General features: G+C 36.9%; 6 protein-coding genes across 7 annotated transcripts in view; 4 read left to right on the top strand and 2 right to left on the bottom strand.

The window, feature by feature from the left end:
• Positions 1–25,495, bottom strand: part of LOC117573389 (ABC transporter G family member 23) — a 203,142-nt gene that overhangs the window by 57,871 nt on the left and 119,776 nt on the right. The window lies entirely within an intron of this gene.
• Positions 614–18,180, top strand: LOC117576986 (signal transducer and transcription activator). 2 transcript variants are annotated; one of them, XM_052007056.1, is made up of 10 exons: positions 614–1,140; positions 10,562–11,051; positions 11,417–12,450; positions 12,525–13,010; positions 13,071–13,343; positions 13,422–13,622; positions 13,751–13,889; positions 14,508–14,838; positions 15,957–16,351; positions 16,998–18,180. In XM_052007056.1, exons 2-8 carry the CDS (start codon positions 10,918–10,920, stop codon positions 14,779–14,781), a joined length of 2,541 nt encoding a protein of 846 aa, XP_051863016.1. In that variant the 5' UTR covers positions 614–1,140; positions 10,562–10,917; the 3' UTR covers positions 14,782–14,838; positions 15,957–16,351; positions 16,998–18,180. The 2 variants fall into 2 exon arrangements, with proteins under 2 accessions (XP_051863016.1, XP_051863017.1); XM_052007057.1 differs by lacking the exon at positions 14,508–14,838.
• On the bottom strand, positions 18,264–18,599 carry LOC117576987 (metallothionein-4). Its single transcript, XM_034262173.2, has 2 exons — positions 18,488–18,599; positions 18,264–18,425 (listed from the first exon to the last, which is right to left on the bottom strand). The coding sequence occupies exons 1-2, from the start codon at positions 18,510–18,512 to the stop codon at positions 18,316–18,318; spliced, it is 135 nt and encodes a 44-aa protein (XP_034118064.1). The 5' UTR covers positions 18,513–18,599; the 3' UTR covers positions 18,264–18,315.
• LOC117576992 (metallothionein-2-like) lies at positions 18,868–19,212 on the top strand. Its single transcript, XM_034262178.2, has 2 exons — positions 18,868–18,945; positions 19,011–19,212. Exons 1-2 carry the CDS (start codon positions 18,921–18,923, stop codon positions 19,109–19,111), a joined length of 126 nt encoding a protein of 41 aa, XP_034118069.1. The 5' UTR covers positions 18,868–18,920; the 3' UTR covers positions 19,112–19,212.
• Positions 20,471–20,726, top strand: LOC117576991 (metallothionein-2-like). Its single transcript, XM_034262176.2, has 2 exons — positions 20,471–20,560; positions 20,626–20,726. The coding sequence occupies exons 1-2, from the start codon at positions 20,536–20,538 to the stop codon at positions 20,724–20,726; spliced, it is 126 nt and encodes a 41-aa protein (XP_034118067.1). The 5' UTR covers positions 20,471–20,535.
• On the top strand, positions 21,994–22,368 carry LOC117576234 (metallothionein-2-like). The gene is made up of 2 exons (XM_034260852.2): positions 21,994–22,098; positions 22,158–22,368. The coding sequence occupies exons 1-2, from the start codon at positions 22,074–22,076 to the stop codon at positions 22,265–22,267; spliced, it is 135 nt and encodes a 44-aa protein (XP_034116743.1). The 5' UTR covers positions 21,994–22,073; the 3' UTR covers positions 22,268–22,368.

Genomic DNA, 25,495 nt, shown 5'->3' on the forward strand with positions numbered 1-25,495 from the left:
CGTGTTTTCAAATGCTGTGAACATTTATTTGCATTACCGGTATTAGTTAATATCATTTACAGAAGCATATCAAAGAACAAACAACATATGTATGTACTTATACACATAGATACATATATTAAAGTCTGCAACAACTATAAAAAGCTACAGGTGAGTGTGGGTTAAATGGTGAAATGAATAGAAGCCAAATCCTCTATTATGCAAATTAAGGAGACTATTGATTAGTTGTAGCCATGGCCGCTCCCTTTGTGGGCGGGCGGTTGGCGCTGTTGCTGGCATACAACAGGTGAACAGAGTTGCCACCCTGCTATTTAACCCTTTCGGAAGATTCCACTAGATGAAAAAATCTTTTATTTTGTTTTTAAAGCCACAAGACTATAAACATATTATATGTAAAAACTATAGAGAATTCGATTTTTATTTCATGTATAAATAGATAATTATCTGATCTACCAATGACTAGATTTGAAATGAATCAACTGGTAACACATTTACCAACTGAACTGTTAGTGGCGCATTCCGATAGTCTGTTCAAATAGCCTTAACAGTGCCATTTTGAGTAAAACGGCTGTTGCGCCGTCCTAACAGCGCTCAGCGAAACATTTATGTTCGTGCGTCCAATCGCGTTGGTGGTGTTGCCTTCGCGGCTTGTGCAAATTTCTTACAAAAAATAAAAAGTAAAAATTTCAATATCGCAGCGGTTTTGATAAAAGTTGAAAAATTCAAATTTTAAGCTCTCCTTATTGCTATTTGCATTTTTTTTGGCTAAACCACCCATTGAAGTGAACTCACAAGAGAACTATAAAGTGAAGTTTTTGAGCGATAGCGTATGTTAGTATTTGTGTGTGGCGGCGCGCGTGTGCCTGTGTGTGTATGATTTAAAAATAAAACGGCAAATACATATCAAAATATTAAACGCAAAGAAACAGACGAAAAGAAAAAAGGTCTCTGCTCTGCTCGCGTGTGTGCTGAGCACTTGTGCGCGTCTCTGTCTGTGTTTGTGTTTTCGTGTGTGTGTGTGTCTTTTGTGCATATGTGTGTGTGTTGTGCGGCCATCGCAAGCGATACCAATACCAACAACATATGAACACATACGTTCCATGCGTGTTTACACCTTTTGAGCTGTTTGTGTATTAAAAGGTAAATAGAATATACAAGAACAAAAAAAAAAGAGCAAAACACGGGCACGTTCTCAGAGGCAAAATATATTGTGGGGGTGGGGAAGGTGGTTTCCCGGCGGTTTCTATGCGTGGGCGGGACATCGACGTCGACTGCGACGCCACTGCACTTTATTCTCTCCCCCACCTCCCTCTAATTTTTCCCTAGCTGACTTTTTGATTTGTTGTGGCAAATTCTGAGAAACTCGCTGAATTTGTAACATCGATTTAATTTTTGCTATACTTTTAAATTATAAATAACATTCAGTTTTCACATTTGGCGCACATATTGAAAATATATTGTATGTATTTATTTATTTTCTGTGTGTGTATTGTGTGTATTGACACACGTGTGTGCAGTGTGTGTGTTTCTGACCATGCAAAATCATGTGTTCCCTACTTGGCTGGGCAGCCAGAAAGAGAGAGTACATTTCTTGTTGTTGTTGTTGCGCTCCTGTTTCTTATTGTTGTTTTTTTTTTTTTTACTTGCTGGCTGCGCATGTCGCCGCCGTCGCAGTTGCAGTTGCAGTCGCTTTTGTGGCCATCGTCGTTTCTTTCGTTGTTAATTTCCTGGAAAAATCATAAAAACAAAAGCAAAAGAATTTTCGAGTGCAGCAACAGCAGCAATAACAAAAAGAACAACAACAACAACAGCGAATATATTAGCTCCCCACATCTTTCTTTACCACTCTCGCCCACTAACTCTACTAGCACTAGCTGTCTCTTTCAATCCTTAACAAGCACACAAATACTCACACTCACGTATTTGCTACTCTTGCTTTCTTGCTGAGCAGCAGCAGCAGCAGCAACAGGGAAACGCGCGGCGGCGCAGCAAGCGTCGCTGTCGTCGTCGCGCATTCTGCCCGCTCAACACTTTATCTTCTTGTCTTGGGTTGTTGTTGCTTGCTTCGTTCTTTCCTTTTCAATGTGTTGCGCACACGTTCTTCTCACTGGTCGTTCGTCGTTGTTGTTGTTGCTGTGGTTGCCTTTTTACCATTTTGGACAAATTACATTTCTCATCGTTGTCGCCGTCGTTGTAGTGTCAATGACGTCCCATTCTCCATTTGTGACCAACTGTTTTGTCCGGCCAGACTCGGCTGTTGTCGCATTTTAATCGCCGTCGTCTATCGAAACGCTACTCAAGATAAGCTTCGATAACGTTGCTTGCTTTAGTCGTCGCTCTTCCTTTCTCTCTCCCTCTATCCCACTACTTACTATATTCGTATGAATTTTTACACCTTTGTAGTAAATGCAACGCAATTTACACTACAATAAGTTTGTCTATTAAGTGCGAAAAGTGTGAGCTTATCAAGTTTATAAGACGCAAAAGTATTGATTGTTTATTTACACAGGTACAAACACACACACACACACCCAGCCAAACACACATACAGACGTAGCGACTGTATTGTCGGTGTGAACTTTAATCAATCAGTGCAGAAAATAAAAACACTTGAAAAAAACAGTTGCCAGATGCTTGACTGCTGTGCGGCTGTGTGTGTGGGTGTATGTGGGTGTTTAAAATTGCATGTGTGTATGTGGCTGCCTAAGAATGCATGTGTGTGTGTGTGCGTGTGGTCTGACTGCTTGATAAAGTCAAAAAAGTACAAACTTTGAGTACCAAACACGCACACTTTGGCAATTAATATTTTATGTTTGCGCACAAAACAAGTATCGATACTTTCAGTTGCATTGTTTTTATTTCTTCTGTTATTGTCGATGGGCTCCATAAAACAAACAGTCAGAAAGAGCAGCATTGATTGATTACTTAATATATGTATGTACATTTTAAAGCGTCAGTGCTGTCGGAAAGTAAAGTAAAGAAAGTAGCTAGATTTGAAGAAAGAAAAATAGCTAGAAATGTGTTTAAATAAAGTTGTGACTAATAGCATTTAAAAGCAAGGCAATTTCTATTCATATATATATTAAGTATTATACATATATGAAAATACAATAAACAAGAACATAGTATATAATTCTAAAATTTACTGAATCCAGCCACAAAGTGGCCAATGTGGCAACACTGCTTGCAGTGGGGGACCAGGGAGGAATTCTTTCGAGAAGGTTTGACATTTGATGTTGCGAGGCTTCGGCTTCACACAAGGAAGAGCCCAGTCTGCATACACACTCATACATACACACAAACGTACATACAGATACACACACGCACACTCACTCCCACACTGTCAATCACTTACACCAGCGCACAAGTGCTTATTAAACTTGTATGAGGCACAATAACAAATAGCACAACAACGACTGGCTGTCTGTGTGTGTGTGTGTGAGCGTGTGTCTGAGTTTGTATTGCTTATAAAAAATTAAAAACGTAACGTTGGCCAACACAAAGTTCTAAATACACTGCTTGCAATTTGTTAATTGATGCTTGTGCGCCAGCCAAGCAGAATGACTCATTTTTATTATGGTAATTAAGCTGCGCATATGTTAGTTAACAGTGCTGCTAATAACATTTCTCTGTTATGTTATCATCTTTTCGTGTTTGCTCTAAAATGCTCCACTTTGAATTTGTGTTACAAGTGTCGGAACAATTCTATAATGCCGATTTACGAAGTGGGTAGATTGAAACACAAAGCAATTTGCAGGCAGACAGGAAAGCGAAATACAAATGTCGAAGCAGCAAAAAAAATTAAATAAAAATAAAAGCAAAAGGGCAAAAAGAACAATAAGTATTTCTTGAGTATGTTTTGTTTTTGTGCCGCTCGTTTATTGATGCCTGTTATAACACTCGATTCGCAAGCATACAAACATTTGTATGCATTATACGATTCTTATTTGGCGATCAACTGGTTGACAATAATTGCCAATTTATATATTGCCTTATATATATTTTTTTTGCTTTGGCTCGCACAGCCATAACAATATATTTCAGATAAAAATTAGCACTAATTTGCTAGTCTCTATTTCCTTAAAACAAAAAAAAAAAAAACGACGAAAAAGCAAGAAAAATCTTTGTGGGGAGCGTTCTTTATATATATTTCTATATGTATATATGCAAGTATGCATATAGAGATATTGTTCTATCTTCACAATTTGTTTATCGTATGGTTTATGGCGTCGTCGCCATATCGCTGGCCATATTTGTTTAGCAAACGAATCTGTTTGCTTAGCTAAATCCACATCTGGAATTGTATGATGTGTGTATACTATGGTAAGCATATTATACTGGAATTGCCGTTTTACAGTTTGTTTATCTAAGCTGAATTTTGCGGTACTTTTACAATTGGGCATTAAGTTGGCAAAATAATGAGTAAATTAAAGGAAATGGAATCGGTTTAGAATCGGAACTGCTGAAATTGTATATTATCTTCATCTTTATAAAAAAGAAAGTTTTGTTAAAATTGTACGTTATCTTAATCTTTATAAATAAGAAACTTTTGGAAGATGTATTTTGATAAAAAAATTCCGCTTCGAATTATATTATAATAATGCAGCTTTATAATTATAGATACAGTTTTTAAATATAACTGTTCACATTGCGAACGTGACAAGATTTCAGTTATGAGATAAGATTATATAGGTTAAAAGTAATTCTTTTTTTTAACACTTGTAGTTTATAAAGAAAGAAAAAGGAGAATGAAATTATTATAATTTAAAACTGAAAAAGGAATTCGATACAATTATTTCATTTCTGTTTGTTTTGTTGTGTTTTTTGACTATCTTCAAATATGTACATATATAAATATTATATGAAAGTAATGCCACAGATGTTTAAAATTGATTAAATTTTGTTGTCTTGTGCACCGATTCCTGGAATTCCCAATCTTTATGTATTTACAATGCTCTCTGGCATTTGTGTCTCAGCAAAATGTCACGTATGTACATAACTTAGTAGTAAAAAGCCAGCATTATCAGCAAGTTATATATGTATATATGTATATATAAAATTAATAATGCAATTTGTTGCTCTGCATATATATCGATTTGATCCCAAGACTGACTCTATTTCCTTTACCCCAGCTTGAATAAATCCTTATCAGCAGCTACCTCACAGACGCTTTTTCGCTTAGCATTATTCATAATCTAAAAATGCAATTCAACACATATTCACATTTGTTTGTTTTTTTTTTCTTTTTTGCTTAGGTCGAGTCACTTTTTGTGTTTGCTCGCTGTTCAGCGATTTGTTTTTTTTTTCAGTCACATCGACATCGAGTGAATGCAGCTGTTGTTTTTGTTTGCGTGCTGCCTACGTAAAAGAAGAAGATATAGATACAAATACTGTTGTACTACATTCATATAGACATTGAAATACGATTGATACATAGATATAGATACACACAGCAACAAATTTACGATGCGGTTAGCAATTCAAATTGAATGCTATTCAAATTGCTCGTTGGGATTTCCGTAGATCGTAACTACGTCAATTGACTTACAAACATGAAAGAGCAAAATGTTGCTAAACCAGTTTTTGTTTTCTGTTTTCACTGCAACCATAGCAACAACAACCACTTTCTTTGGCATGTACTTCAAGGCTAAATCTTGCACTAGTTTTTCTCTGCTGCAAAATCAACATTTCAAGGTCGCTTGCCAGAGATACGAAAATACGAATAGGAATAGCTAAAACTTTGTTATACACAACAGGTAGCATAAATTTTGATAACGTGATACTGTAACAGCTGTTGAGTAGATTTCCATTTTAATTGCTGCTTTAAGGTGCTGGTAAAGAGCAACGTCATAATGTTGCTGGGATTTTGCCCCAAATTTTGGGTAATTTATTCATACACGCGAGATTTTCGTTGTTTTTGTTTTCTATGTTAAAAAACGTCACATTCCTTATCGCACATATAGTGCGACAATTCCGGTCACAATTTATCGCAACGTGACAACAACAAAAAAGTGGAATGAAAATAAAAAGAAAAAAGTTTTTACTCGTGTGCTTGGCTTTGCTTCTAGGAAGATACCAATTAACTACGTATTTTGGAGAGATCTTTGCGCCAAGTGCAAATAACTTGATATATATATTGTGGGGCTATAACCTTATCAATTTCACTGAAAAGTGCTATAAAATTTATAGCAACAAAAATGCCGCGTGTGTTCGTGTTGAACACCCGATGATTAAAAAATTGACACGACTTAACAAATAGAGTGTATCTCAGTCGTCTAACTTGAAGCTGATAGACAGCGTTGTTACTAAGCGTGGCGCTTTTAAATTAAAAAAAACATTTACTTAAGCAGTAAACTGCTGTCGAATAGCTTAGTTATATCTCATTGTGGAAGCTGTTTGATTTGCATAAAAGAGAGAATTGTAATTCGCTGAAAACGGTTCAATGCAGACGTCAACGCATCTGCGAGATTCAAGTTTCACAGTTTCAAGAAATTGATTTAAATTTATAAATACGATCTATACGGTGTGGCTTTGCATCATGAAAAACATTGTGTGTGTAGACACGTATTTAACCCATTGACGACAGCAATTTGTTGATGGGGATTTATTTTTCTATTGCTTTATAATAGGTTCTCTGTGGTCTGCATTACTTGAGAAATATTTGAGAAATAAATATACATGTAGATGCTGGCTGATCGCCTTAACACGGTCGATTATCATGGAGAGCTTTCCCAGGGGAATCGATTGGAAAGTGGAGCAAAATCGTATTTTATTGGGTCCAATAGTTGAATGGACTTTATCACATAACTGCTGCGGTTTATTCGAATCCATATGTTGATTTTAAAAATAGCATTGATTTATGATTGACTTTGAAAATGTTTCCCTTCTTTCTATGCTTGCCATTTCTTAGATTCAATTCTTTTGAATAATGAATTTGTTTTTTCTCTTAAATCGCTCAAGTGATACTTGTTTGAATACAATTATCTTGTTATTAGCATTAAGAGTGACGCGACAAATGTTGCACGCCAAAATGAAACTTGACATTGATAAGAGTATATTGAATTCGATGGGTTCTCAATCAGATTTTCGTTTATTGCCTTTTGTTATTGGCTTAGTTTCATTTTTATTTTTTATCGGCGAATACGCTTTACCGCTTAGGAACCACATCGTTTCCCCCGTTAACTCCGCCCCCCACACACCTCTGGCAACATTGTTTCTTTGTGCGGTGAGTTTTTATTTTTTATGGCAGGCAAACAACAAAAAGTGCCGAAATTCTCTTTTTTTTGTTGTATTTTTTGGGTGTTGCTTTTTGAGAGTCTCACGCTTGGCTTAGTTTTCATTTGGGTTTTGCGCATTTGTGTTTTGGATGGATTGCTAAAAGCAGCTTTGTCAAGGATGCCAAACAATGTAAATACAATATTAATATGCACATTTAATTATAATTTGTGCAGCGTTAATAATACGCCAAGTGTCCTATATTTTTTGTATTTTCTTGCGTAACCTTCTGTTTGGATTAACACAATTTCAGTTAATTCTAAATTTACATAATTTTCACATTTAAACCGTATTCATGGAAAACGCTGACAAGGAAGTACTTGGCGTTTAACATTGCCAAAGATTTTGCTGTGTGGTTTCCAAACGTATTGTTAACTTATCTAAATCATTTCTTGATAAGTTCACGTTCTTTTTATTTCATTCTACAGTCAGTTAACCAGTCAGCTTGCGCTTATCAGAACGATTTAATCTTTCATGGCAATTGATTCATCAATATATAGTAAAAGAGCATTGGCAGAAATGGAAAATCGAAAATCGAACGTATTATCATGTCGATTCCAACTAATTTGCAAATTCACAGTAAAAACTTGGTTTCTATTTAAAACTCGAAATTTGCGTGAATTGCTCTTGCCCAAAATTGTGGACGGGGACATTGGGGACAACGTTCTTATCAACAGGTTAAAAGCGTATAAAATAAACGATTCACTTACTTACGCAGCTTAGTCGCGTTTCACATTTTGCTTACAAAACTAGCAGCAGCTTTCCATTGTTAAACACATTTTGGAAATTGAGACAATCGAACAGGTAAACAAACATTTTGTTGTCACAATATCGCACAGTCATTCAACAGAACAGATCTCAATAGAAAGTCAAAGTCTGGCATTTCGATTGTTTATTTTTTGTTGTTGTGCACATGGGCGAAGCTTATCTCAGCTGACGTAGATATCATAAAAAAAGAAATAATAATTGAATACTCATTGATAAAATAAACAAACTAATGAGACGAATTGTCTCATTTACTTGGATTTCCGTCCCACCTGGCGAATGCTTTGTCCAAGGTCGGAAAAGCGCACAAAAAGCAAACAAAGCTTTTTTGCATTGTAATCAATAACGATGAAAGCAAAAGCAAATGCATAATTTTCTACTGACGTTTGCTTCTTTTATATTGTGACACAGCAGCCTTGAACTACTTACTTTTTTGTTAGAGGAAGAACAAGTCGAGAAACCAAGGAAATAAATAAAAAAAAAAGTTATGAATCGTAGAAGAAACCTGCAGTCGAGTAAAAAAAGAATAAACGTTTTTGTCTCTGGCTACCTACGTGAGATCTTTCGTGGTCGTTAGTGAGCCGCACATCCGATTGAATTGGGATCGTTTTTTTCTTCTTTTTTTCTTCTTGGCTGCTGCTGGCAGGTAACAAAGATCTACAGACAGTCCACGAGTTTGACCTGTTTTGCTGTTGTCCCTTTTTTTTTTGGTTAGAGAGGAGCGCGAGTCTCTGAGTTGGTAATACGATCGATTAAATTCCCAATAATATTTAAATGTTCGTTCAAGTATGGCCATCTATTTATTATTGTATAAATCATTTGTTGTAAATTTGGTAAAAAAAATGTCATGTCAGATTCAAAATTAATTACACGCATATTCGATTTGTCTAATCTTAGATTGTTACATCGTGACACGACGACACTCTGAGGAAACATCTCTACTCTGCTCTCTTATTCCGAGTCCGAGGAGTATGTTTGTTTAACGATTTTTATCTAATTTTCGTCGTCGTTGCTGCTGCTGGTCTCTTTTATTTTGTATTTTGTATTTTTTTTTTGGGTCTGGTCTGACTGGTTTGGCTTGTTTAAACATTTCTCGACCATTCATATTTGCTACGTGTGCGCTACGTTCTTGTTGTCCCTTTTTCTCTGGAACTACGAAAATTAGCGTATCGACCGCAAAAGCAAACAAATGTCTGGCCATGGGTCGCCTTTTGTTTTTGTACTTGTTGTTGTTGTTGTTGTCGGGGTTTTCGGGGCTTGACTCTTCGAGTTTGAGTTCGAGTTCGCGTTTACGTTTAACGTTTACCTTAACGTTTTTAGTTCGAGTTCTTTTCGTTTGTGTTGTTCTACTTGTTGTTTGGCCTGCTGTTTTTTTTTTTTTTGTGCCCCGATGTTTGTGTTTCCTTTGCTGCGATCACGTTTTGACCGCCCAGGAACGAACAGAGCCTGGATATCAGACATTAGTACTCTCACTTTAAAGAGTCCACTAGTTAAGCAGTTTGACTGTGCAATTATTTTTCACACCTGTCGTCGTCCAGGGAGCGACTTGTTTTCGTTGTGCCGTGTTGTGTTCTGTTTATTTTCTCACTGCTGTGCGAGTTGTTGTCGTTGTCGTTGTTGACGTTGTTTGCCATTCGCCATTATTTTTGTTATGGTAATTAAAGTTTTGTTTTGTTAGCACACGCTCTATCGGACCTGGGGACCCAAAAGCGTATCCCCAATACACAACACAACTCAGACAATATATACACACAATGGCGCCTCTTGTGGCAAGTTCTGTTATTTTTGGACATGGAAAATGTTTATCTATGGGTAACTACTGTCGCCCCACTATCAATAGATAAGGAAGGAACGAAGCGACCCCAGTTGCATGGTCGGTCAATGAATGCCATTCAATTATGGGCATCAATTGAAGCTTCAATATTTTGACAGCTATTGGTTATAGATATATATTTTTGTTTGATTTTGATGGCGAGCTGTAAACAAAGTACTCACAATGTATACATTGAAATTAGTGCAGTTCGTTTTTTTTTAGAGGTATTAAAATAATTTATGATATTTAACAACAATCTCTTGGTTTTCCTGGAATTTCACTTAAAGATCAAATGAAAACATTCGACTCACGTATTCAACGGAACTACAGTTGGGATGCTGGGGGCTTCCTATTTGAAAGGTGGATTGTGAAATTAAACTACAAATGGAATTGGCTCCATTCATTACCAAATGTAGCAGTTCTTAACTAATTAAATATAAATGTCTTAATCGATACATTACGATTCTATGAGTGAGCGATGCCAATAAATGAAATGCGCAAATGGCATTCATTATTTTTTAGTAGCATACTTAAAGTTGATCCGCTCTTGGCACTGACAATGTTTGTTGTAACTCATTGGCATTCACGATATCTATTCACATTTCACATAGCACACACCCATTTACACATTTACATTTACATACACACTCATCTGTTATCCTTGCCACTTAAATGCTTATGTATATATATGTACTGTTTTATTTATAGTTTTCTTATCAATCAAAACAATTCATACCTAACACATTCGGTTTGTGCGTTGGCATTTTATGGACGAATCAAACTTGCGATTCGCTTGTGGAAGTCAGCAGCTGGACCTTGGGGCCAGGTCAACGCCGACGCCACCATCAAGCAGCTAATAACGAGCCTAACACCTAAGAACCAAATCAAACCAATAACACAAAACATACAACAAACAAGCGAAACTGCAAAACTGAATCCTTGTCACATATATTTGCATCCTGTTGTTGCACACAGCAAATGCAACACGCATCGCTCACATCCCACATACATATTCATCCAAAAACAAAGACAAAAACCAAAAGCAAAAGCAAAAAGCAAATCACATGAGCAGCATGAGTCTGTGGAAGCGCATCTCGAGCCATGCCGACTGTGAGCAGCGCATGGCTGCTTACTACAATAAGAAGGGTCTCTACGACCTGCGCCTCTGTTTGGCGCCTTGGATCGAAGACCGAATAATGTGAGTAGTCGAACCAGGAACGTGCGGGGTCGGGCTCCTCTCTCTCTTTCTCCTTTTCTCTCTATCTTTCACTCTCAATGATTCAGTTTTTTTTTTGGGCATGTCAACAACGTTGCGAAGTAGTAAAATAATTAACATTTTTTGGCCGTTTTTTTTCGAGATGGGCGAGAAAATTATACGATTTTGTGCAAAAGCGTGTTTTAGAGTATTTTAGGGGGCGTAAACAAGTTTAGAATAAGCGACTAAAAAACCGGTTGTATAAGCGGCTCGGCTCGGCATCAAATTGATTACTAATCTCAACGCTTTCTCTTCCACTCTTTCTCTCCGTCTCTTCCTCCAAAACAACAAACAATTTGCTCGAACAGGTCTGAGCAGATTACACCCAATTCAACAGATCAATTGGAGCAAGTGGCGCGCCGATTTAACGAGGATCTGCAACAGAAACTGCTATCGACACGTGCCAGCGATCAGGCGCTTAAATATCGACTGGTTGAACTCTGTGCGTTGATACAACGCACGCCCGCCCTCGAGCTCTACACGCATCTGCGCAGCGGCCTGCAAAAGGAGTTGCAGCTAGCCACCGAGAAGAGCGTTGCCGTTGCCGCCGCGGGCCAATCGATGCCGCAGAATCATTACAATATGAATAATCCTGTCGGTATGAATGGCAGCTACATGGACACCGGCGATATGTTCGGTGTCCCTGTCCCCGGCACCTCGCCCGTCAATGTCGGCATGTCCACGAACGTTATGCATAATGCTCCAGGCAATGCAACGCCCGCTTTAATGGGCATGGTGCCGGCAAAGGTGGAACTTTATGATGTCCATCATCGCATTGTGCAGGGCTTCAACGATTTCTCCGCCTGCTCCGAGCAATTGCAGGGGCTGAAGCGCAGCTTTACATATATTTACAATGCGAATAATGCACCCGATGCTGAGGCAATGTACAAGCGTTTAATCGAGGAGAAGGCAAACGTTGTGTTACGACTGCGTCGCAGCTATTTGTATTATGAGGGACTGCACGATTTGGTCCTGATGGAGCTGAAGAACTGGCGTCGCCAACAGGCATTGGCCGGCAATGGAGCACAATTCAGCGAGAATATGCTCGATGATATCCAGCGTTGCTTTGAAATGCTCGAAACCTTTGTCACCCATCTGCTGGCCGCTGTGCTCGAAGCACTTAGCCTGCAAATAATGAAAGATGATTCCGACTTGACGGGGCTGCGGGAACAGATTCAGATCTCCCAAAAGAATCTGGTGTGCTCCGCCTTTATTGTGGACAAACAGCCGCCACAGGTGATGAAGACAAACACACGCTTTGCAGCCTCAGTGCGTTGGCTACTCGGCTCTCAGCTGGGCATACACATAAATGCGCCGACAGTCGAGTGCATCATAATGTCAGGTAAGCATTTCTTTTGCAAATTATTGTCAACTTAATCGATATTAATTTGGATTATTTTGTCTTTTGTTTTATAGAATTGCAATCGCAACGTTTTGTAAGCCGAGGTACACACGCGGATGTCACAACCGGCAGCCTGGCAGGACAGTCATCGGGTGAAATACAGAATTGCTCCAGCACCATGGAGTATCAGCAGAGCAATCAAGTGTTCTCCGCCAGCTTTAGAAATATGCAGCTTAAGAAAATCAAGCGTGCCGAAAAGAAGGGCACCGAAAGCGTCATGGACGAGAAATTCGCATTGTTATTTTATGCCACAGCCACAGTGAATAATTACCAGATACGCGTCTGGACACTGTCGCTGCCCGTGGTTGTCATTGTGCATGGCAATCAGGAGCCACAATCTTGGGCCACAATTACTTGGGATAATGCGTTTGCCGATATTGTGCGTGATCCGTTTGTTGTCACCGATCGCGTTACCTGGTGTCAATTATCCGTGGCACTCAACACCAAATTCGGCTCCTGCACACAGCGCGCTCTAACCGCGGAGAATTTGGAGTTCTTATGTGAGTTGAATTGTTGTGAGTTGTAAACGACTTTGCGATGCTAATCGTTATTTCATGCAGATGAGAAGCTACAGCGTGATAGCAGCATTGCCGGTGAGCGCAATGAGTATATATCGTGGAATCAGTTCTGCAAGGAACCCCTCCCAGAGCGTACTTTCACCTTCTGGGAATGGTTCTTTGCCATCATGAAGCTGACCAAAGATCACCTGCTCTCCATGTGGAAGGCGGGACGTATTACAGGCTTCATCAACAAGGTTAAGGCACAGGATGATCTCATGCGTGCCACCACTGGCATTGGCACTTTTTTGCTGCGCTTCTCCGACAGTGAGTTGGGTACGTAATCCGTTAGTGTTAAGCCTCTCCAAATCGATGATTGATTTAATTGATTGGCAAATCATTAATCTTATTTAGGTGGCGTCACCATTGCATATGTGAATGAGAGTGGTTTGGTAACGATGCTGTCGCCATGGACAGCACGTGATTTCCAAATACTCAATCTTGCTGATCGTATTCGTGATCTGGAAATGCTGCGCTGCCTGCATCCAACTGACGTCAATGTCCAACCATTGGATCGTGATCTCGCCTTTGGCGACTTTTATACGCAGCGTCCTGGTACAAATTTTATATATAACTCACAATTACTATCTTCAAAACGTTCACAGAATATTGTGATCTTTTTGAATGAGTAATTGCATTGCAAGTAAACAACTCTTTAACAAATGTTTTCCTTTTTTTGACAGAACCAACGCCCCGCGGTGATGGCTATGTGCCCAGCACGATACGTGTGCAGGTGCGTACCAGTGGGGATACGTGCTCCATCAGTGGCACACCTCATCATCCAATGCAGTCACCGCCCCAGGATAGCATGTCGATGGGAAAGTAAGTTTTACATGGTCGACCTTGGCAAGCTGCTATTGGTATCCTAAAGCGGCAAATTTCCGTTATTTGTTTTTAATTTTCGGCTCCCCATTAGGAAGCTCTTTTTTTTTGTTTTTGTTTTTGTTGTTAAAAACCCTTAACCAAAACAAGTTGCAACTCTGCGAGTCGAGTTGCTCGTTGTAATCTGTATTAAAATTGTTTTTATTTATTTGGCATAATTTGATTTATAACCGCTTTTTAAAAGTTTAATTGATTGCAATACTTTGAAATCGAAAGATGCGTCGGAAACCTCTGCGAGACCAGAAACGTTTTTCGAGTCCTTCTAATAATAAAAAAAACACAAACTTTTTCCTGTTCTTGTTTTGAATGTGTATTATTTTTCTTTCTGCTCTACCTATCTTTTTTTTTTGTTTGGTATTATTCATAGATACTTGCAAAAAATGATTCAAAAATAACATTAGTAATACTAATAATAAAAACTGATAACAAACAATAGGAAACCGTATCTATAAAGCAGTTTTATAAACTCTCTAACTTACACTACTCTATGTTTTATTTTCATTTTCTCTATAATTTAATTTGTTGTGCAATCTCTCTTGGTGTCTTGGTGCCGTTCAGTTATTCACCACGTAGTGGCATCATGGTTGATAATGTACCAAGCGTCGCTACCACATTCTATAATATGGACGATTCTGATTCCGATGATAGCATTGTGGCGCGTGCGCTTGAGAGTTATGTGAACAGTACAACGCCCGATGATCCAGTTGTGGCTCAGATATCCGATATTGTCAAATACAATGGGTACGACAATGGGCAGACGGCAACGTGGACGACGCCCAATAGACAAAATTATTCAGTGCCATCAAGCTTTAATCAAATGGTCCCCTATTAAACACAACACAAGTTCATTTGTGGGCACAAGCGCTTAGGTTGTGCTACTTACCGCAAGGTATAACCCTCATATCTATTGTATCTTTAAAAATAGTATTTATGTACCAATATCGCTATCGCCTTCGCATCAAATTCACCCAGCCAAACAAAACAAACAAATGTTAAGATAATTCGTTGGATTCTCAATTACAAAATCGATAAAATTACGTTAATTTGTTTGTTATAGAGCCGGGGTTCTAACATTTCAATATATATTATGGCCAAATATCATTGCACTGCCCTTGTTGAGTCTAAAAGCATTACATCCACATGTCATTTGCCACAACACTCGCGTCACTTGCCTCACACGCCACTCGTTCACATTGCATTAGACACCCACTGTTGCCATCTACTTTACTTTACTAACACACCCAGGTCGATCGCTCAGCTCAGCTGCAGATTAAAGATTTTCTATTCTATTCGTATTTTTTTTTTCCTTTTTTGTTTGTAATCTTTTTATTTTTGACTTCAAAGTATTGCCATCTTTTTAAGCTTTTCAGCGACTGCAAATCATATGCAATTTTATATACAACGATTATATATCTAGCTAATAACAATGTATTTTATTCTAACTTTTGATCGCAGCTTGCAGAATAGCACCATCATGCATCTGTAAACAAACAAAAAAAAAATATATATATAACGATATATGCCAAAAGAACATCACAACAATGAAATGGGCAAATATTGGGGCTTTATTCGGATTTAATTCAAATAAATATCCAAATTAATTGCATGTGCTTTTTTTTCTCAAAATATTCTTATTGATGTGTGTTCTTAATTGTTGTCATTATCAGGTTTTTGATTGTCAATGTGATGTTACAATTGTTGTAGTTTTATTGAACACTTCAATACATTCAATATATACAGGGAAATACTATAATATATATAGATTACATTAAAAACATTTAAAATATTCATTTCGTTAGGCAACACTTATCCTTGCTGTTCACAAGTTTCAGTCGAATCATTCGTTTAGGTTATCATATTTTTTCGGTTATCATATGCCTTCTTACTAACAACATTATAACTCATTCCATATGTGTAATAATATTTATTTTAAATTTTTTCTTAATATGATTTCAATTGAAGTAACCTATTGTTATTTTTTCTTTTACATTTCATCCTCCTTTTTAGTGGTAGTGATTTTGCAATGGCGGACTTTGATACGATGCAGAACTTTGATGTATATAATAGAATAATATAAACATACATATATATATTTATATATTAGAAATATATATAGAGATGTATAATGAAATCACGTCAAATGTTATATAAACGAAATCCTATAAATATTTTCAAGAATTGCCGCTATTATCGACGTCCATTAGATGTTTACTCTATACACACACCCTTCAATTTACACCGATCGGGACCTTCGACATTGTATCGAACGCTATACCGACTAAAACCAAAAACAAAAAAAAGAAAACAAAAACAACATTTAAACAATACAAATGAATGCTTTGAAAAGTTATTTTCACATATATTTGGAATTTACATCGTTGTGGCATGCGTTTTAATTTTTGGTACGTACTCAGTTGATTTTTCCGCTTTTGTTTACAATGAATCTAGTATAATCTAGTATAAGATGCAATTTTGTGAGGTAGCTTGCAGATATTATCGAACGTCTATTGAACTTATATCTGGTTGTGATCTTCAAGTAGTAGCCAATTAGTTTTTTGTCTATGCTAGCTAATTATACACGCATTATTGTAAAACTATCATTGTTATTATTATAAATAAAAGATACAAGACACTAATAATTATATATGTACAACTATTGTGAAATTTTCTCAGACAGTTTATTGAATGTTAATAATATTAACGAATTTATTGTTAAACCGATTTTAAACGTTTGAATGTATATTATATAATATATATATGGTAAGACGATGCAGATTGGAGTAAAAAAGAGCTGGTTTCAATGTCCACAACGACGGAAGGAAGAAAACGAATAAAATGTGTTTGAACTGAAGAAATGAAATATGTATACGAATTTACACAAATAGAGAGTCAGCTATATTTATATGTATGTTTATCTAGATATATATATATATCATATGTATATGAAATACGATATTAATGTCTCAATGTGCTTTACCTTTTATCTACAAACTTGTGCAGATGTTGTTTGTGTTCATTACTAAAAGTGTGTTTTATTTATTCTTGCAGCATTTGTGAAACGCCAAAAGAACCAACTAAACGACAAGAGCAATGCATGCAAATTGCTGCACTTCAACACCCACACAATAAAACACCAACAACAGCTACAGCTACACACAACAGACATACCCAGAACATGATGTTATGTTTCCCAAGTCTACAAATTAATTATTATTATTTTTTTTATTATTTTAAATTGTATGGAAAATTAGCATGTCTCTGCATGTTTGTAATATTTCTTCTTCTGTGTATCAAGATAATACTACTTATACGAAAAAACATTTAAAGGATTAAGAGATATGCGTGGATTTTAGTTAGTTTAAAGCCTAAATTTGTTGAATCTAAAATTGTGAGTTTTATCTTAATTTTAAAGAATTATTTTACGTTTAGATTATTTTTAGATGCGTAGTCGCAAACACACACAAAACGCGGTGCGCTACAAAATTAGTTATACTTTTCGAGTGTACGTATTAATAATGCTACATATTTGTATATCTATATTTGCTTTATGTAAAAACCGTTTCACTGGCTTCCATGCTGAAAATGCAGAAAAATATTCATGATTGTACTATATTTAATTTTTGTTTGAACGAGGACAACGTGTGCATTGCATTACAAATGCGTCAAAAGTAAATAAATAAAAGTGTTGGGTTTGTTATCTGCCAGGATGCAAAAGCACAATAAAGAGAAGAGAAAACACAATATATACAAAAAGAATGTTAATAAAGAGATGAGTCGTAAATTTTACTATTTTTTTGTGTATATTCCTAAGCTTTGAACGTGAAATGTAAGAATTTTATAACACTTAAGTACCCAAAATTAATCAATAAATACGATATACATATAATATACATATATACACAAATATATAATAAAGTTAATTACACATTTTTTGTGCAGCTGTCAAAGCAAATTCAATTTGATCAACGACAAACAAATTCATTATGTGTGTTCGTGTTGAACGTAAAGTTTTCTATTTTTAAATGTTTCAATGTAAAAACCTAATGCACACATTCCCAACGATTACAAAGTAGTAAACCAAACTCTGATAATTGGGAAAATATTTGAAAATGTGCACATTAAATGATTTAAATGGAGTTTTTTTAATGTAAGCAATATTACGAATTGAAAGAACTAAATAATGAACTATTCTTGTCAAAATGGCCAATAAAGATTTGATTTTAAACATTAACTATCGGCTTTTTAATTCATCTAATATAGTAAGATTACAATTTTAATTTGCAGAATGTTCGATAATTTATATTTTATTTACTTTTCAATTATCAAAATGAATTGCCAATGGAAGGTGTTGTTTAAGCAAAGCCACTTAATTTTTGTTGGAGCAGCATTTATCCTTGGGTCCATTCTTGCAGACGCAGTTGCATTGCTGACTGCAGGCGCAGTTGTCGCCGCATTTGGTGGCCGAGCACTGGCAGTCTATAGTATAAGCATAAAGCTTGTTAAAATAAGTTTAAATAATTTCGTTCACTTGTACTTACTATTTCCGCAACCTTTGCAACCCATTTTGTTCTTGATGTTTAGTAAAGTATACAACTGTTTATCACTGTATCTTCTTGATGACTTGTTGTCTGCTAAAAGTTGCGCTCGCGTTTTATAGATATTCAATGTATGCAGTTTTGCACACCATTTGCTCAAAGTTCCATAAACGAGATTAAACGAGAATGTTCAATATTTAGCATAGAATTTGTGGCTTATCAAAGCGTGCGCAAAATTGCGTAGCCGACGCGTTATCTGCGATTTGTGCTTGTTTCTTGCCGGAGCGCAACTGCACACGGCTTTCTTATCAGCTGGTTTGGAGGGTATATAAAGCGGTGATTGTTTGGCAATATTATCAAAAAACAATACGCAAAGTTCGCGTCTACAGTTCACATTAACGTGTTAAAAACCTTTAAAAAAAAAACAACAATCAAGATGCCTTGCAAAGGATGCGGAAACAGTAAGTGAAAGGAATTCAAATGTAAAAGATTGTTAACTTATAAACTCTTCTAAATTATTTAATAGACTGCCAATGCACTGCCGGCCAATGTGGAGGTAACTGTGCCGGAAACCAACAATGTCAATGCGCCAGCAAACCAGCCTCCAAGTGCTGCCAGAATAAATAGATGCTGCTATGAGAACATTAAAGAGTTCTACATTTAAATCTCCGACTGATTGTTAATAACTGAAGCGTAATAAATATTATGTATAATTTATAATTTAATCATCTAATCGTTTCATTATTTAACTGGTGGCTTGGGGTAAATTTGGTATGATTTGAGAGTGAACTTGAGGTTTACTTGTAAATGGGTTTTTTAAACATTATGAATTTTTATACCTATTTTTATGTCTTTGCAATTTTTCAAATATGAGACCCAACAAAATTAAAGTGGCTACAACTCAATTTATTGAATCATATTAATTGCTTATAACTTACGGATTTTAAATCTAGCAATGGAAATTTACATCACAAAGTAGTTGTGGGGGAGTTTTCATTATTTTATATTCAATGATAAATCTTTTTCTTTATACAAAAGGCATAAAATAGAGAGGAAAATATGTTCATAATATTTTTAAATTCAATCATTTCATCTGCATTTTTTTTAATATTCTTTATTTATATACAACCTATCTATCTAAAGATAATAAATAAATTCTATGACGAAGAGAATGACAGAAAATTTTACATGTTAGGGATAATTACAAGAAGTTGTGTTAACTACCACTCTTTGTGTGGCCTAAAGGGGTGATCAAGGGGGTGGTGCTTTTTCAGCCGTCGACGATGTTGTCTATTGTCAAGCAGGTTTCATCTGAATGAGATCTATTCATAGCCATATACTACTAGAATATTAAAAAAATAAAAACGTTCAGTTTAGCTGTCTATATTGTACAATTTATTGAAATCATATTTTGCAATTCAAGGATAAAACATATTCTCAATTTTTGTTTGAGCAGCATTTATCCTTGGGTCCATTTTTGCAGACGCAGTTGCATTGCTGGCTACAGGCGCAGTTGTCGCCGCATTTTGTTGCTGAACACTGGCAGTCTATAAAGAGAATGAAGGTTAAAAACTGTAGGAAGTACAGATAGATTAATTAACTTACTATTTCCACATCCTTTGCAGCCCATTTTGTTTTGTTTGTTTTAATTTCGTATTGTAATAAAATACTTTATAGCACTGTGTCTTCTTTGCGAGTTTGTCTCTGCTTCAGTTTCGCTCGCATTTTATAGATATCCTAAGTATGCAATTTTGTGCACCGTGGAAGAGTTAAAAAGTATCATTCATCTGTTTATTGTACACATTACAACACATATGAAATAAATTTATCAAAGCGTGTGCAAAATTGCGTAGCCGCCGCGTTATCTGCGTTTGTTCTTGTATTTTCTGTTTGTTGTCGGAGAGCAACTGCACACGGCTTTCTTATCAGCTGGTTTGGAGGGTATAAAAAGCGGCGATTGTTTGGCAATAATATCAAAAAACAATACGCAAAGTTCGCGTCAACATTTCATATTAAAGTGTTAAAAACCTTTTAAAAAAACAACAATCAAGATGCCTTGCAAAGGATGCGGAAACAGTAAGTGAAAGGAATTCAAAATTAAAAGATTGTTAACTTATAAATTCTTCTAAATTATTTAATAGACTGCCAGTGCACTGCCGGCCAATGCGGAGGAAACTGTGCCGGAAACCAGCAATGTCAATGTGCCAGCAAACCAGCTTCCAAGTGCTGTCAAAATAAATAGATGCTCATCAACCTATTTATTCTATACCTATGACTGACTACATAAACTTCATGCTTTAATAAATTTTAGATATATATTTTAAACTTAATCTTTGTTGGTTTTTCAAATTGGCGATGCTACTTGAATGGGTGTAAAAGAGATTATATTTAAATTATTCACTAGAGTTATGAGTGTGAAATGGGCAACTAAAGCAGATACATATATATTTTATATTGGAATTCATCAATGCAGTATGCGAATGCGATTATTAAATTCAAAGCTTACTAAACTTACTTAAGTTAGCTAATTGGAAACATTATTCATTTTTAATAATTCTGATTTTCTAGTAGATTTGTTTTTAATTTTAAATGATTAGATGACATTCTAAATAAAAGCTTTATTTTTCATATTATATAGTAGCTTAGATTTCAAAATTCAATGGGAATGCTTAAATGTAAGCGGATATATTTATTGAATATGGATATACTTTGGCAATAATTTAACATCAAGTTCGATTTAAATAAAACCATTTAGTAATTATGTCTAAAATTCATCAAAATCTTCTTTGGAAACTTTTATCATTTTCTCCTTTTTTCCTCAGAATATATTTAGCTAGGATTAAAAAAATGTATTTACTCTTTTTCATATTATGTTATTTTATTGCTCAATTTTTTCTGCATTATAAAGAGGATTAAAGCCATATTGATGTTCGTTTACTAATTTTTGTTGGAACAGCATTTGTCCTTGGGTCCATTTTTGCAGACGCAGTTGCATTGCTGACTGCAGGCGCAGTTGTCTCCACATTTGGTAGCCGAGCACTGACAGTCTATATGGAGAATATGGCTTAAGTATTGTATATCTATTGGTGTCCAGTTCCACTTACTATTTCCACAACCTTTGCAGCCCATTTTTACGTTTCAGTTTTTAGAAAAAAATGTGTGAATTAACGAAAATTAACAACTGTTTAACACGAAGTTATTTTGCTGACTTTGTGTCTGAGTCAGCTTCACTCGCATTTTATAGATATCGAAAGTATGCAGTTTTGCACTCCACATGTGGGAATCTGGAAAAACCAGTCATCAATTATACAATATTTAGCATAAGCCACAAACAATAAATAAAGCGTGCGCAAAATATTGCGTAGCCGCCGCGTTATCAGAGAACCGTTTAATACATTCGCTCTCACTCTCGCTCTCTCTCTGCTGCGTAGACTGAACGCAACTGCACACGGCTTTCTTATCTTATCAGCTTGTTTGAAGGGTATAAAAAGCGGTAGCTGCTGAGTGTTGGAATCAAAAACAAAAAGCGAAGTTCGCGTCAACTATTCATATTAACGTGTTTGAAAAGTTATAATTAAACATATTTAAAATGCCTTGCAAAGGATGTGGAAATAGTAAGTGAAGTGAATCCCAATTAAGAACTCAAATTAACAAATTAAGTTTTCTATAACAGATTGCCAGTGCACCTCAGGCAAATGTGGCGGTAACTGTGCCGGAAATCAGCAATGTCAATGCGCCAGCAAACCAGCCACCACGAAATGCTGCCAGAACAAATGCAGCTGAGAAAACACTAAAGATTTTCATGCAATGAAATCTCTGACTGATCATAACGAACAAAAGTTGTAAAACATTTACCATTTAAATTAAAACACAAATTTAACGTACTTAACTTACAAACTCTTTAAATTAGTCGCAAATTTTGAAGACTTTTAATTTGATTTGATTTGCACAGGCAAGCAGAGGGCACTTGAGTGCACAACACGAGTGCAATATGTTTATACATTGCGAAACTTGAAGGGTCATCATTCGGAGGAGGCAAAGGACACTTGAGTCTGCCGCAGTCTTTAAATGCAACGAGTGCGCCACCAGGTCTCGGTCTCTGAGTGGCCTAAAAGTGAGTCGACCTGGGCGATTTGTGGCTTGTGCGTGTTTCGAGACTTGTACACACTCCTATGTAGGTTAGTGTACACACACACAGTGTAGTGTAGTGTAGTGTAGAAATTCCACTTGGGGGAACAGCACAAGCTGAGAGAGTGACTGTCAGTTTGACAGACATGTGAAAACAGAGACACGAAATGGCTGTAAATTGGTATCCAAAAAGTGCATTAGTCGCGCTAATTGCAGTTGACAATTACATTTCAGGACGGCGTCACGATGAACCAAAGCGCCAGAGAGCCAGAAAGACAACCTTGAGCCCGAAAAACTGTTCGCGTTAGTCCAAAAATTTCAATTTGAGCGTTTTTAATGGCGTTAAGCGGCGGAAATGGAATCGCGCCTCATGAAACTGCTTTTTGCGCCAAGTCATCAAAGTTAATTTGTATGAGGGAAATTCGAGTTCAAATGTTTTTACAGCCATTTCCTGAACGCTGTAGCTAGTTCCAAAATGCCACTGGCGCTCGATTTGCCTGCCTCGTTATGGCTCATATCCGCTTTTTTTTTTTGGGTAGGGTGAAAAGGCTCGCCTCGCATGGAAATAAACTATTGTTTATATGTTGGGCTCATTGCCTTCAATAGTGGGTATCTTTAGGTCGAGTTTATGTGCACATTGCTCGACTGAATTGTTTAACCTTTTGCACTGGCAAGAAACGGAACTGAGTGTCACGGCATTTTGAGATTTGTGTTGATAAAGTTAAAAAAAGAAACCTGAAAAGAAATGACATTCTACAGAGGCAACAACTTTGCCTCGCAGCTCGAAACCTTAAAATGACAAGCTGAGAGGCCAGCGGGGAAAAAGAGTGAGAGCGAGATGCAGCCGCAAGTGGGTCACGCGACTGGATTGCTGGCTTGGCTTGGCTTCGCTGGCATCGTTGGCTGAGGTCGTGAAGTCGTGCAAGTTGCGGCTTAAGTCGCACGCTGCGTATACGCGATATGCGCGCCATTTAATTTGCGCTGTCGCGGCCTTTAAGCGCAAACGCAAACAGTTAATTACGGCATTAAGTTTTCATGTCGCAGTCAAAGGACGCAAAAAACAGCAAAAGCGAAACAACTGCAATGCGGGCACTTCGTGAACACTTTGCCGCCAGCAGCAGCAACAGCAGCAACAGCAACACCATCAAATGCCGCAACGCAGAGTTGAGCTACAAAAAAAAAAGAGAGCTAAATTCGAAGAGTCTATGGAAAGAATGTGACGTCGCATCACTTATGCATAAGAACATTTTAACTTTCCGTTAGCCACTTTAGACTTGGGCACGTTCCACTGTTGAGAGGCGGAGCTCAGTCGTGTCAAGGGAGATGCGCTGAGATGTTTTTTAGACGTTAGATGGTGTGTGGAGTCTGCTGAGTTTGTTTATCTTTTGCGTGTGACTTTTGCCTTTTGGCTGGCTTTGAAAACTTTTTCCATTGTTGCACTCAACTTCGTTGAAATCAAATCACTGCTGTCGTCCCCCCAACTTGCAGGACACACACTCGCACTCACACACTCACACATATACAATACATATTTATTAATGAAATGCACAAAAAACAAACACACACAACTTTAATCGTAATTTCTTCCATTGGGTGGGGGATCCAAGGTGTCTGCAAAATATTCTTAATAATTTATTGCATTTTGTTTGTTAAGCTCTTCAAAAACTTGCTTAACTTTTCAACATAAATTAACAGATTAGTTCAACGAACAACAACAAAGTAATTCGGCAACTTTTTAGGGCAGGTGGCCAAAAACTAGGAATGTGTCTAGTTGCTTTTTGTCTGCCACAACAGCTGCTAATTTTCGACTGTTTCAAATGGCCAAAAATGCGAAATGCGCCAGCAAAAACTTTCAACACCCAGCACGCACTCTAAACGCTTGGGGTTGACCTCAACCCTCAACTCTCAACTCTCAATCCGCAACCTTCGCAAAAACATTTTGTGGCCCAACCACCATAAATCTTGGCTATTTTGGCAATTTGTAAATCTTTATTCGGTATCCCTTACAGAATTCTTCTCCTCCAAAATGGCATTTTGCATGTGCTGGCAACGTGACCTGTAAACTTCTTCACACAATTCATATTAAATATTTATATTTAATTTGAAATTCACATGATGCGAATTCACAGCGAGTTAATAGCAAGTGTGTTGATTGCGAATGGTTTAAAGTATATACATATGTGTGTGTATTTTTTTTTTATTGTTATTGCAACTACTATTATCGATGATTCAAGGCTCCCAAATGAGTAATCAAGAGTTGGGCGAAGTATCTATCTATATATGTATTTAACAAAAACTCATTTCGTTTTTCGATTTTGTCGCTGATTTCCCAAAACACTTTGAAGCCATCACACAGAAGATAGAGGATAGTGGAGGAGACAAATACACATGACGCGGTGATTGCAGGCACCGACTGGCAACTGCGTGAATGTCTTTGGGTTTAGCAAACACATTAAGCGCCACATCCGGGGCGTGTTACAGCTGGCGGCCGGATGTCCTGGCCATGTCATGGCCCAGCCCCAAGTATTGACTGGCCTTAAACCGGTCTGGAACTCTGTTGACAGCAATTTGGGATGCACGACTGCACTCAAACACAAACACAAAAACAAACACAAACACAATGTCTAAGCCCTAATGACAATGGCTTAGCAGCTGAGTAACAAGCGCACAAGTCACAGTTTGCCAGTTTTAAAAAGAAAACATTATAATTATAGTTGGCTTAAAGTTTATTGCAGACATAATTAAAATGTCGCACTATAAATTGCGAACATACTTGGGAGTGCAGAGATTTGTTGCCCGGTTAGCCATTAAATTAATTGTGCAACTTTAATGTCCATGACATGAGCACGATTTCTCGCCCTTTGGCAAACTACACTGAGAAAA

Source organism: Drosophila albomicans, chromosome 2R (genome assembly GCF_009650485.2).
Source record: "Drosophila albomicans strain 15112-1751.03 chromosome 2R, ASM965048v2, whole genome shotgun sequence".
Lineage (NCBI taxonomy): Eukaryota > Metazoa > Arthropoda > Insecta > Diptera > Drosophilidae > Drosophila > Drosophila albomicans.